Consider the following 12,988-nt stretch of genomic DNA (forward strand, 5'->3'; position numbering starts at 1 on the left):
CAAAGAACTCTCTTAGGATCTGAGAAAGAAGAATTGTTGCTCTACATAAAGATGGCCAAGGCTATAAGAAGATTGCCAAGACCCTTAAAACTGAGCTGCAGCACGGTCGCCAAGACCATACAGCAGTTCAACAGGACAGGTTCCACTCAGAACAGGTCTTGCCATGGTCGACCAAAGAAGTTGAATGTACGTGCTCAGTGTCATATCCAGAGGTTGTCTTTGGGAAATAGACGTATGAGTGCTGCCAGCATTGCTGTAGAGGTTGAAGGGGTGGGGGGTCAGCCTGTCAGTGCTCAGACCATACGCTGCACACTGCATCAAATTGGTCTGCATGGCTGTCGTCCCAGAAGGAATCCTCTTCTAAAGATGATGCAGTCAACTTGGGACTTCATTACATCCTGCAACACCTCGACTGTCCAGGGACATATGCAAGGATCCTGTTCGTGGACTTCAGCTCGGCGTTCAACACCATCATCCTGGACATCCTCAGCACCAAACTTACCCAGCTCACTGTGCCAGTCTCCAACTGTCAGTGGATCACAAACTTCCTGACTGACAGGTGTCAGCAGGTAAGACTGGGGACATCACATCCAGCACCCGGACTATTAGGACTGGCGCCCCCCAGGGGTGTGTGCTCTCCCCACTGCTTATCTCCCTCTACACCAACGACTGCACCTCAGGTGGCCCATCTGTCAAACTCCTGAAGTTCGCTGACGACACAACGGTCAGCAGCCTCATCCGGGACGGTGATCAGTCGGCCTACAGACAGGAGGTTGATCAGCTGGTTCTCTGGTGCGGTCAGAACAACCTGGAGCTTAACACGTTCAACTGTGGAGATGACCGTGGACTTCAGGAGGAGCCCCCCCACTCTGCCCACCATCACCATACTCAACAGTCCTGTGTCTGCTGTGGTATTCTTCAGGTTTCTGGAATCCACTATATCCCAGGAGCCCAACACTGACACTATCATCAAGAAGGCCCAGCAGAGGATGTACGTCCTGCACCAGCTCAGGAATCTCAACCTGCCTAAGGAGCTGCTGATCCACTTCTACACAGCCATCATCCAGTTTGTCCTCTGCACGTCCATCACTGTCTGGTTTGGATCTGCCACCAAAAAGGACAGAAGCAGGACTGCAGAAAAGATCATCGGTGCCAACCTGCCCTCCATTCAGGACATTTCCAGAGTCAGGAAATGGGCAAGAAACATCACTACAGATCCATCTCACCCTGGACACAACTTGTTCCAGCTTCTCCCCTCTCGTAGGCGCTACAGAGTACTGTACGCCAAAACCAACAGAGTCAGCAACAGTTTCTTCCCACAAGCCATCACTCTGATGAACAGCTGACTCTGACTCACAATGTCAGGAACAATTCCTGTCCAATAATTCCTGCTGACTGGCTACCAATTACCATTTATTTATTCATCATTCTCCATTTCAAAGCTTTTCATACTGTTCATATTGTCATATTGTATATACTGTATACCAAAACCACCTACCTCATGTACATAACACCGCACATAATACTTATTTATTCCAGCATTCTTTGCACTCATCACACTGTGTACATGTATGCTTGCATGTGTATGTGCACCTGTTTATCACATCCACCTCCGACATGTACATAATAATAACAATAATGGTGATAACAATTTACTCCTGGAGTACTCCTCTGCTCATGGCACTATTGCACTATTGTCTCAATCTGTCTGTTTTATTTATAGTGTATATACATGTGTTCTCACTACTGTATTGTTATTGTATTATTGTATAAGTAAGCAAATCATGAGCATTGTACAATCCAGAGTCAAATTATTTGTATGTGTACACATACCTAGTAAACAAAGCTGATTCTGATTCTGATTCTGACAAGAAAGCCCGCAAACAGTCTGCTGAAGACAAGCAGACTAAGGACATGGATTACTGGAACCATGTCCTGTGGTCTGATGAGACCAAGATAAACTTATTTGGTTCCGATGGTTTTGAGCGTGTGCGGTGGCAGCCAGGTGAGGAGTACAAAGACAAGTGTGTCTTGCCCACAGTCAAGCATGGTGGTGGGGGTGTCGTGGTCTGGGGCTACATGAGTTCTGCCGGCACTGGGGAGCTACAGTTCATTGAGGGAACCGTGAATGCCAACACGTACTGTGACTATTGAAGCAGAACATGATCCCCTCACTTCGGAGACTGGGCCACAGGGCAGTATTCCAACATGATAACGACCCCAAACACACCTCCAAGACAACCACTGCCTTGCTATAGAAGCTGAGGGTAAAGGTGATGGACTGGCCAAGCATGTCTCTAAACCCTATTGAGCATCTGTGGGGCATCCTCAAACAGAAGATGGAGGAGCGCAAGGTTTCTAACATCCACCAGCTCTGTGATGTCGTTATGGATGTCCATGGATGTCACGGAGCTGGTGGATGTTAGAAACCTTGCGCTCCAGTGGCAACCTGTGAAGCCCTGGTGATCTCCATGCCCAAGAGGGTTAAGGCAGTGCTGGAAAATAGTGGTGGCCACACAAAATATTGACATTTTCATCCCAGTGTGGACATTTTCACTTAGGGGTGTACTAACTTTCGTTGCCAGCGACATTAATGGCTGTGTGATGGGTTATTTTGAGGGGACAGCAAATTTACACTGTTATACAAGCTGTACACTCACTACTTTACATTGTAGCAAAGTGTCATTTCTTTAGTGTTGTCACATGAAAAGATTTAATTAAATATTTAGAAAAATGTGAGGGGTGTACTCAGTTTTGTGAGATTACGTATTTTTTTGTTCACATAATTTCGCTTCTTGGGATTTCTTACATTTTTTCCTTTGCTGGACATTTAGACAGACACACAGGGAAACATACACACTTTTGTGAGATACTGTAACTGATAGGGGTTGAGTCTAAGGAAAGGTTTGGGTCGCACAGTTACTGGTTGGGGGTAGGGATTCTCCTTAGACATGCAGCAACACACTTCTGTGTATGTGTGTTTGCTACTGAGAGAGACAGTACCTGTTTATCGGACTGTGTGCGTGCCTGCTCCTCCTGGGCAAGCACCACCTCCCTCTCCGCTGTGATCTGAACGCTTTCCCTCAACGCCTCCTCCAGCTCCTCAATGCGCTCCTCCTTCTGACGTAGGGCGTCCTACAGAGAGAAAGTTTGCAATGTAAAGAGAGTGAGCGGTTCCTGCTCCTTCAATAAACTGTTCCAGCGCTGAGACCATCAGTTGATTAATCCAGCGTTTATTATTGCACTACAACCATGCAGCTCTGTGAGGCTCTCCTTAGGCACAGCGGTGCTTCTAGTTAAATGCTAACATTGGCATGTTAAAATGCTCTTAGTGACAAAGTTAACTTGCTTTAGGTCTGGGGAATTGTGACTGTGATTTTCTGACATTTCATTGAACAAACATAATAGTAAATTGCAGCCCTAGATACTTGTAATACCCAGTATGACATAATATAATATAATGTTAGTTTTCTGGGTATTCAAATGGTTTTATTGTGTCTAAAAAGGATTATTTAATTTAAGCATACAGCATCCAGAAAATCTATTGGCTTACTCATATACATTATAAAACTTTCCTTAATCTAACATCCTTCGTATATCTGACAGACTGTGTATTACTAAATCAAATCAGTTTCCTGTAACATCAATTTTCCCTGTCACATCCTGCTTAACACGTCCCGTGTCAGGAAACCTTGGACACTCCTCATTCCAGTTTGCTGCTCCCAGTGACTGGAATAAGCTGCAAAAGACTTGCAAATTAGACAATCTGAACTTATTCTGCCTCTGAGGACTCCCAGGAATTCCCAATCACACGTGAAGCTGTTTCTAAGTAAAGTCACTACATGAACTTCCCCTCTAATTCCCAATAAAGACCTATTTTCCTCCAGCCAGGCAATTGACTTTCCAGCTTAAATTGGAGTTGAATGAATAACTGATGCAGACGGAGTGGGAGGGAAAGGATGAGATATTACAGTGGCCCATGAACAAACCTCCAGGACATGTGCTGTGCATCTGAATCCTGCTCCAGATCCAACATTACTTGGTGTCTAACTATGCAGACTGAGATGGACTTTAATTGGATTAAATCTTCTTATTGTATTGAATTAAATTTACGGCCTGATCTATGCTCGCATTCCATTTTCAGCCTTCAGTGCTGGTTAAACTATGCAGAATGGCTTACGGTTGACACGCACACTAGTCATGGTTGTAACCACTGCGGTCTCAAAAGCCCGATTGACTCACATAGCTATCAGCTCATCTCCTAACCACACTCATACACATAAATGACAACTTCCAAACTCCTGAAACCAAAAAATCAATCTTAGCCAGAGGGAGCTTATTCACACACACACACAAACACACACAGAAAGAGTGTTTTCATCTGCCTCTAATCAGAGAGACCACTGAGGTTAACGATTACTGGAAGAAGAGGGGGAGGAGGAAAAAGTGGATGGATAAGGGAAAAAAAGGAAAGAGGAAGTCAGGGAGAGTTTAAGGGAAATTAGGGGTGAATAAATGAAATTAAAGGTAGAGATATAGAGGTGAAAAAAAAAACTGACTGACTGACTGAAATATGATGAAAACCACAGTCACAATTATCACCCCGCATCTGGCTGTTCATCTTGTGGTCCCTTGACACCCCAGCAGATAATTAGGAGATGCGCTCACACCACAGGAGGCATTTGAAAATCCACATCATCCACTACATGGTTTAGTGCGTGGGCCCCTCATGTCTTCCATAATCACCTCTCTTCCTCACCTCTTTTCTCCCCCTCATTTCTCCAACCATTTTTCCTCCTCTCCCTCTCCTCTCCATCTTCTGTCTGTTCTCCCTGTCAATCATCCTCTTCAGCCCCCCCCACCCCCTAACACTCCCTGAGCGAGAGCTGCATCGTGCGCACGTGTGTGTGTGTGTGTGTGTGTGTGTGAGTGAGTGTGTTTGACATTGCCTCAGGCTGCTCCCTGTCACAATTGTCACGTTATGATGAAGCATTGTTGTGATAGCAGACAATATTCAAGGTAGGACAGAGAGAAGGAGGGAAACTTTTTCTTTCTTACTTTTTTCACCCCTCCCACCCCCATCACCCTCACCCACTAACTCCCAGCTTCCTCCTCTACCTCCTCCCTCCACCTCCTCTTCCTCCTTCCAAACCTTTATCTGCTGGGAGCTTTCGTTCAGATTGTCCTCTCTCTTCTTGGCATCCTCCATCATCTGGGCATTCTTGCTCTTCTCCACCTGCTCCTTGTGTTTCATGTTGGCCACCTTCTTTGACTGGTCCTTCATCTGCCTGCACACACACACACACACACACACACACACACACACACACACACACAATACAACATCAAAGTCAATGCATCATCTACAAACAGTATTTCTAAACACTCCCAGGAGACAAAGTTGCAAAGTTTTGAAAATCTCATTCCCAATAATTCTTTGTTTAGTTTCAATACAGAGTGTCCAGATATCATACCATACATCTGAACTGATGACATTGACACACATGCCAACAGAACAAACACAGTTTTGACTTCCTTATTTTTGTGACAAATTAGATTCCTGTATGTCTTCATAACTTGTAATTGTGTTTCACCAATCGTGACCAAAAAAGTTTGCTTGGAGTTCACAAAGTTAAGATGCATTCAGACTGCAGCCGAGATAGCGTAAGCATTCTCCCAATGCCATTTGTGCATATTTAATCCGTACGTAGGAACCTTTTGCATGTTTTTTTTAACCATTTATGCCATTTATGTTGTCGCTAATTTGCATCATACATTATTTATATATACTAAATTTATATCTATCCTGTGTGCTATAGACAAATTAACAATCGCCACTTAATTTAGCATCAGCTTGAAAGCAGAAAGTCAAATAATTAATTTCTTTATATAGTTGTAAATAAATTCTGGCATCAAGTGTTTAGAAGTAACAATATAGTAATGCACACCAAAAATTAGGCACTTGTAATGGCAGTGGTCTATTTAGAAGAGAGGATAATTGCACACTGAGCTCCAAAAATGTCTTTGCATCACTAGCATTTGGACTACAAAAATTTGAAAGAAGGTTGAAAAAAAATATATCATAACAATTAATATTTGCATACAATACCTCTAAGAGTATGACTCAAACATATTTAACTGTCTCAATAACCTCGTCTTAAAACATTTATCTAAGTAAGAGCTTAGAGGAAAGGGACAAATGGGCCTATATTCATTTAGCCACTTAGATTATGTCCAAAAAATGCACACATTCCTCAATAAAATGGTGCATCCTGGTGGCCTCTCTAAGTTGCTGACCATATAAGCTCAACATCCCGAGGTCAAGTCCAACCAGGGAACTTTTCTGCATGTCGTTCCTTCCCTCTTTCCCCTTATTTCCCTTAAATAAAAGCTAAACACGACAAAAACACAGAGAAGTTGTTTAGAATGGTGCTACTTCAAAAAAAGAAAAGAATAAAGAACTGGTTAGGCCACAAGAAGTACCAGCTATATGCTATAAAAGCATTAAACACCATTGTCGACCCCACATGCTGCAACTGTATTCCCTGGCAGGTCACACAAGTGCAGCTGATATTTAATATATAGAGTGGAACATATTCATGACACGCTGTCTGTTAGTGCCATTAAGATGATTCTGCAAGACTATCTGATTTGCTATTCTATGCAATACAGCGCCATAATGAAATCCCGTAGGGCCAATATAATGTAAAGATCAGTAAATTCATTAAATAAAAAGCTATGAATTAATCACTAGATAGCATTTAAGGTTTCTCCAAAGTATGGAGGTCTTTTCATGGAGGGATTACTGGATGTCGGGGAGCAGAGTCTAAATCATCATCTGGGGAATGAAGGAGAGAGAGAGCAAGAGTAAAAGATGGCGAATGAGAAATAGAGTTCCCTCATGGGAGCAGCAGGGTTGGGAGCTGGAGAAAGGGTTTAATCCCTGTTTAAGCTGTCTGGAAGCCATTGGGGCTCTGTCACAGACCTATCAGCTATCACACCAGCTTGACTTGATCAGGACCTTACATACCTTTCACACACACACACACACACACACACACACACACACACACACTCTTGCCAGTAAGGTTTCACAGCCTCTACTGAATCATGACACAGATGAAAGATAACTCAAACACAAAGGATAAAAGTGTAAGCATACCCGTGTAGGCGCACCAGCATGTGCACACACCGGCGCACATCCAACAAAGACACTTGTAAGACTGAACTAAACTGCTGACTAACACGTTAAAAATGGATCAAACTCAGTAAAAGTAATTCTTTTCGCTCTGCATAGGTCTTTTGTATGTTTGCATTTTTCAATACTTTTTACAGGCTCGTAGATAAATCCATTTTCTTTACTTCCATTGCTGCAGCTGCCAGTAAAAGAGCTGACCTCCAGTGATGGGAATCCACAGCAAACTCCAGCAGCAAAGCATCTGCCTTCATGGAAAAAGTTTTTATGGGCCTGTACACTGCATATTATGTTTACTGAGGTGTAAACAGGTTGCAATAGTCACATGACCTTTGACTTGTGTCTGTGCGCCACAAAGCTCTCATCTTAAATCCATGCATTTGCAATCCTATGATCTCACAGTAGACCTCAAGTGATGGGAATCCACAGCAAACTCCGGCAGCAAAGCATGTGCACTCAAGCGAAAGCCTTTTTTACAGGCTGTACGCTGCATATTTTGTTTACATCGTCTCATGACCTTTGACGATTGTCTGCGCGCCACAGAGCTCTGAGCTTAAACCCATGCATCTGCAATCTTATGACTCACAGTATGCTGTTTCACTTATTTTATTTCTACTGCTTTACTCCTTTGAGTGCAATCTTCTGTCTGAATTCATAGGAGTATAAACTTTATTTGTTTACATCCAAAGCTATAAATATATATATATATATTCTAGTGTCTAAATATTTTATGACACGCCCTCTCTTTCATCTTTCCTGTCCACATAAGCCATAAACTACCTGCTAAACTAAGCTAAAGTAATGGGAGTAATCCATCAAATAGCTTTTATATCAGCATCACTGCCAGAAAAGTTGAGAAATGATATTGGCAGAGGATGGTAACATAAAATCCTCTATGTGTTTGCTAAAAGGTCCAGGGGGCCCAATTCCAAACTGTCCAGAGAAATTTGGGAAGCTGGAAGAAAAACTGAATGCGACAACGGGGGCCAAAACTGCTCTGCGGCACCTGGCCGCTCAAAGCTAACAGAATAATAATCAGTGTCTTAAGCTGCGTGTGCACGTGTGGTTTTTACTTGTGTTGTTTTTGTCTGCATTTTAAAGGCCTGCATATTCACATCATTATCACATCCAAATTGGGTTCAAATGTTAAACAGGAAAGCAGATGAAGTAAGCGTGGAGTCAGATGCATAATGGTGGATTTGGTTTCCTTTGTTCAGTCTTGATTTGAGTTTGCACCCCGAATGTGGGATAAAGTTATTTAAATATTTGGGATCAATTTTGTGCTCTACGCCCTGTGTGAGTGCGTGACAGGTCATAAACCAGCAGGAATGTTCCTATTGGAGGATTTCCAAGAAGCTCCAACCATCTGGTTAGCTCTCTGAGGTTTCCCCCCTTCATGCTACATTTACTGTACGTATGTGAATCAGGGCACCCCCAGGATTCTCAAAGTTAAATTTAAGACTTTTTAAGACCTTTTTAAGACCACCTAGGATGAAATATATAATACCAATACCAAATATAATACCAACTTCACTGCCGTTTAATGGAAAATCTGTATTAATTTTAAGCCCGAGAAAATTATTTACGAAGTTACATGAATTTAATAAAACATTTTATTATAATACATTCATATTTTACACATTATAGCTATTTTGGGGTGTGTTTGTACTTTGATAAGATAAAATGAATCAAGGACGTCACTTTGTGTTGAAAAGTGGACGATACTCTTAGCTTACATGAACAATTCACAATATTGGGTTCACGAGAACAAGACAAGAAGATATTTTAACACTATTTGATTACACATTCAATGCTGAAATATATTTAAATGGGGGTCTGGGGGTCCCCTAGGAAATTTTGAGCACTAAACACTTAATTTCCTGCATTCTGGAGACATTTTATGCACCAATTTATGGTAGAATTGTCTTATTTAAATAAAGTGATTCAGATTTTTTTAGCTTAAACTTTTTTGAAAAAAGCACATTTGTTTCTTTTATCTTTAAATTGCATTGCATGTTTTTTTATTGTGCAAATAAACCTTTCTCAAAGTATTTTCATTTGGTTTTTTTTTTAACATTTCTTGTTGCAAGCCATTTTTCAGAACATATGCTTTAAAAAAAGTGATGGAGACATGTCCCCAGTATCCACAGTGTAAATGACACCTGTGAAATGAATACAATATTTGTGCACTAAGAACTCTTAAGGGGTGAAATCAAAAATACAAACAAATTGTGTGGTATGAGTTGTTACAATTAGTTACACCTTGGCTAGATAAGGTAAAGTAATATAATATGCCAATTGCTTCAGTGATTATGCATCCTGTTCTGTTTTTCTAAAGCATCTAAAGGCTGCTTGAAAAATAATATTATATAGTATTAGCTTGAAAGCAGCGGGGATAAGGAGTTGGGCTCCGGTTTGTTTTTCCCTCGTTCTCGTGATCGGCGCATCTGGGTGATGTAAGTTTACCCAGATGCGCCAGATGCGCCAGATGCGCCGTGTCTGTGTGTCGCGGTCCTCGTCTCATACACACCTGTCTCTTTTGTTGCTGTTGTAACATCAACTGACCAGTAACCTGCAGCGGGTCTTCCAGCTCTGCTGTTCTATTAGCGCTCGCCAGTGTGACAGGTGTTGTGCCGAATTCTGCCTGCCGAGAATTGCATGCACCTCGTGGGTGCTAACGGTAATTTATACTGAGAAAACAGGTGATGCAAATCTCGGCAGGTAGCCTACAAAATTTGATCTGCCGAACTATGCATCCACCTCTTTAGGTTCTTGTCTAGACACTTTGCTATGGTCATTGATCAAACAGCGTTATCACCACATAGGCTATATTTACTGAATGTCAAGGAATGGTACTTCTACTAAGTGTATTAAAATTAATTCCTAAAATATATACTTCGAATCATTTATCACCATTGATGAAGCCCACAAAGAATTTTATAGCGTTTAAACGCATTATTTGGAGGTGGATGCAATTCTCGGCAGGCAGGCAAAACTCGGCACAACACCGGCTCGCACGCCGATCAGCTTGTTGTGCTAACCCCAGCGCCACTACCCTCGGCCTCGTCCGCCAACTTGTTCGGATCTCTGGCTTTCTGAATTTCAGACACTTGCCCATTCTGAGTCGTCGAGCTAACGTTAGTAGCACGTCCGAGACGTTTTCTATTCTTTTCTAACAACTGACTGATTCGCGCAGAGAAGCTGAACACTGACGTAAACAATAACGTTACCTGTACTGCCGTATACCATCAGAGTCACACCAAACGCAGTATATTATTACATGTCACACACACAAAGTATTCATTTATGACGTTACGGCATTAATTAAATACGGCATTAATTAAATCCTATGAAAGGACAAGAAAAAATTTAAGACTTTGGTAAACGAAATTTAGAGATTAAGACTTTTAAGGGCTTATTTTAGGAATTTGAAATTTAAGAGTTTTTTAATACTTTTAAGACCCCGCGGGTGCCCTGGTGAATGTAGGAGCCTGATGAATACTTTTAGTTTGCAATGTTTCCTAATGACTCAACACTAAGTTTCCACTCTCCTTCCTCTCCTAACGCTAAACACTTTTTTTTGCTCACATGTTTGTCACATGTATATCAGCCCGTAGATCATTTGCATGGGTAACTATCACGCATTTGCATCAGGCCACAGTGAGTTCATCCTCCTCCTCCTCTCTCGTTTCATTGGAATTTTCAAAAGCAACACGGCTCTGTCCCTCCAATTACATGCCCATGTTTTTTGCATGATGCATTATAATTATTTGCAAGAAAAGCAATCATTTATATGCATCAGACCAAGGCACAAGGACAAATGTACTTCACCTCCCTGTCCTTTCAGTTTCCTCCATGCTCGCTCCCTCTCCAAATGCAAAATCACTCTTTCCTCTGGTTGAAATATTCTCATCCATCCATGGACCATTACATCTCTCATTTCCCTCCACTCCCTCTTTTGTCACTTCCATCTCCTGTGTTTTACTTTCCCCCAGACTACTCCAAAAACTTTTCTTTTCTTTTTTTTTGCTTTCCCAATTTTAACAGGTAACAACTTAAACTAGCGTTAATTTAAAACAATATTATTGTGCACTATGATAGAGTTTCCCATTAATTAACGAGACTATGGCGGCCCGCCACAGTCTTTTTTATTCCCCCACAGTTTCAAAATGAACCGAAAATATATTAACATTAAAGACTTCTAACGTGTTTTGCACCGCTGCTCCCCCTGCTGTAAACTCGCGTGACTCAAAAACAACCACATTTCTGTGGAGGTAATTATGGTAACGTTGACTAAAGCTGATGATACACGGAGCAACTTTTACAGCGATGTTGCTGGGCAATGGTAATTGTAAAGATTACTACCGTAAGCCTATGAGGTTTGTAATGGCTTTGTGTGCTAACAATAATGTACCACTAATTACAATACTATGACATTGCATACAGTTTTACATTAAATGACTGTATGGCCTTCTGAACTCATTTAGAGACTCTGTCTTACATTTCTATAGCAGTTACTTTGTTACATTTCACAAAAATCCTTATATTCAGGAGTGCTTTTCTATGTGTGATCCTGACCTTCCGATGGAGAAGTCAGGAGAAAGGAGAATTTCCCTACGGGGTACGATAATGTATCGCATTCATGTTATGTCTATATTATTATGTAACTGTGATGGTGTTACATGGGTTCAAATTCTACTGTGTAGCATAAATCCTGTGTCAGCCCAGTCCTTTCTTTCCATTTCTTATGTCTTCTCTATCCTGACTAACAACCCATATGTGATAGGAATATGGTAAAAAGTTGCAGTTGTGAATTTACTCGTGTTTAATTAAACACTAAAACACTTTCATTACACTCGTCAAGTAACAGAAGTTGCTCGGTGAACTCGATGGCTCGATGCAGTGGAGGCAAAGTGCCATGTGATGCGGTTTTAATATGTAAAATACTTCCTTCACTCTCCCTCCGAAATCGCTTTCAACAACTGCTGCAAAACCGCTGGAGGAGGCGGAATCACAGAAGAGTTCACTTTACCCACAACGTTGTAAACACCACATACAAATGTGCAGTGAAACCACGACTCAACACTCACATACACGCACAACCTACACAGAATCATACACTCACACACAGTGTAGGTGGACATTTACCAACACAGTGCTGATAGTGGGACACACACACATGCACAGTCGGTGCTGTCAACTGTTCCAAACACAACCTGCTTTGTATTAGAGTCTCTCAGTCGGACCACACACAAATATTTGAAGCAAACACACAGTTGTGCATGCAACTGCACTTAACATAACAACATGTTTTCCAACATTTGCACAGAAATACACACATGCAAATGCAGCAGCACATATTGCAAACATATGCTAAGGTAAACACACACTACCATACAGCACTTTGAACTTTCTAAATTTTGCAAAACCTCAAAAATACCCTCATGTACTGACCATACACACACACACACACACACACAAACACTCATATATGTTATATATAAACACAGACATACACACAAACATAGAATAGCCTTCAATAAAAATTAAAGTTTAAAAAAATAGTGAATACTACAGGCAACTAGCTGTAAAAATAAAAACACAGACACATACAATCTCATAAACTTCAGTAAACCTCAAAGTCTCCAAAATATTTTTTTTAACCTCGCTCATTAGCATGCTGCTGATATTCAGGGACCCACATTAAGGTAATATTAATATTACATTTGCAGTCCTGTATAAATATTTGATCAGAAATGCTCGGGGCGTGTATGTTTACTGCACATCGTTGAC

At 41.4% G+C, this 12,988-nt stretch overlaps 1 protein-coding gene across 9 annotated transcripts in view; it reads right to left on the reverse strand.

The window, feature by feature from the left end:
• Positions 1-12,988, reverse strand: part of LOC119918310 (ELKS/Rab6-interacting/CAST family member 1-like) — a 139,146-nt gene that overhangs the window by 70,248 nt on the left and 55,910 nt on the right. For all 9 annotated transcript variants that reach the window (XR_005447418.1, XR_005447417.1, XM_038738974.1 and 6 more), the window contains 2 exons: positions 5,153-5,288; positions 3,004-3,135 (listed from right to left, as the gene is read on the reverse strand). Coding sequence is in view for 7 of the 9 variants with exons in the window: in XM_038738974.1 (XP_038594902.1) it covers positions 3,004-3,135; positions 5,153-5,288 (268 nt within the window). In the remaining 2 variants the exon portion in view is untranslated. The remainder of the gene's footprint in view (positions 1-3,003; positions 3,136-5,152; positions 5,289-12,988) is intronic.

The sequence above is a fragment of the Micropterus salmoides genome, unplaced genomic scaffold, assembly GCF_014851395.1.
Source record: "Micropterus salmoides isolate LMB-PRFRI ecotype aquatic unplaced genomic scaffold, ASM1485139v1 Ms_hic_scaffold_23, whole genome shotgun sequence".
NCBI lineage: Eukaryota > Metazoa > Chordata > Actinopteri > Centrarchiformes > Centrarchidae > Micropterus > Micropterus salmoides.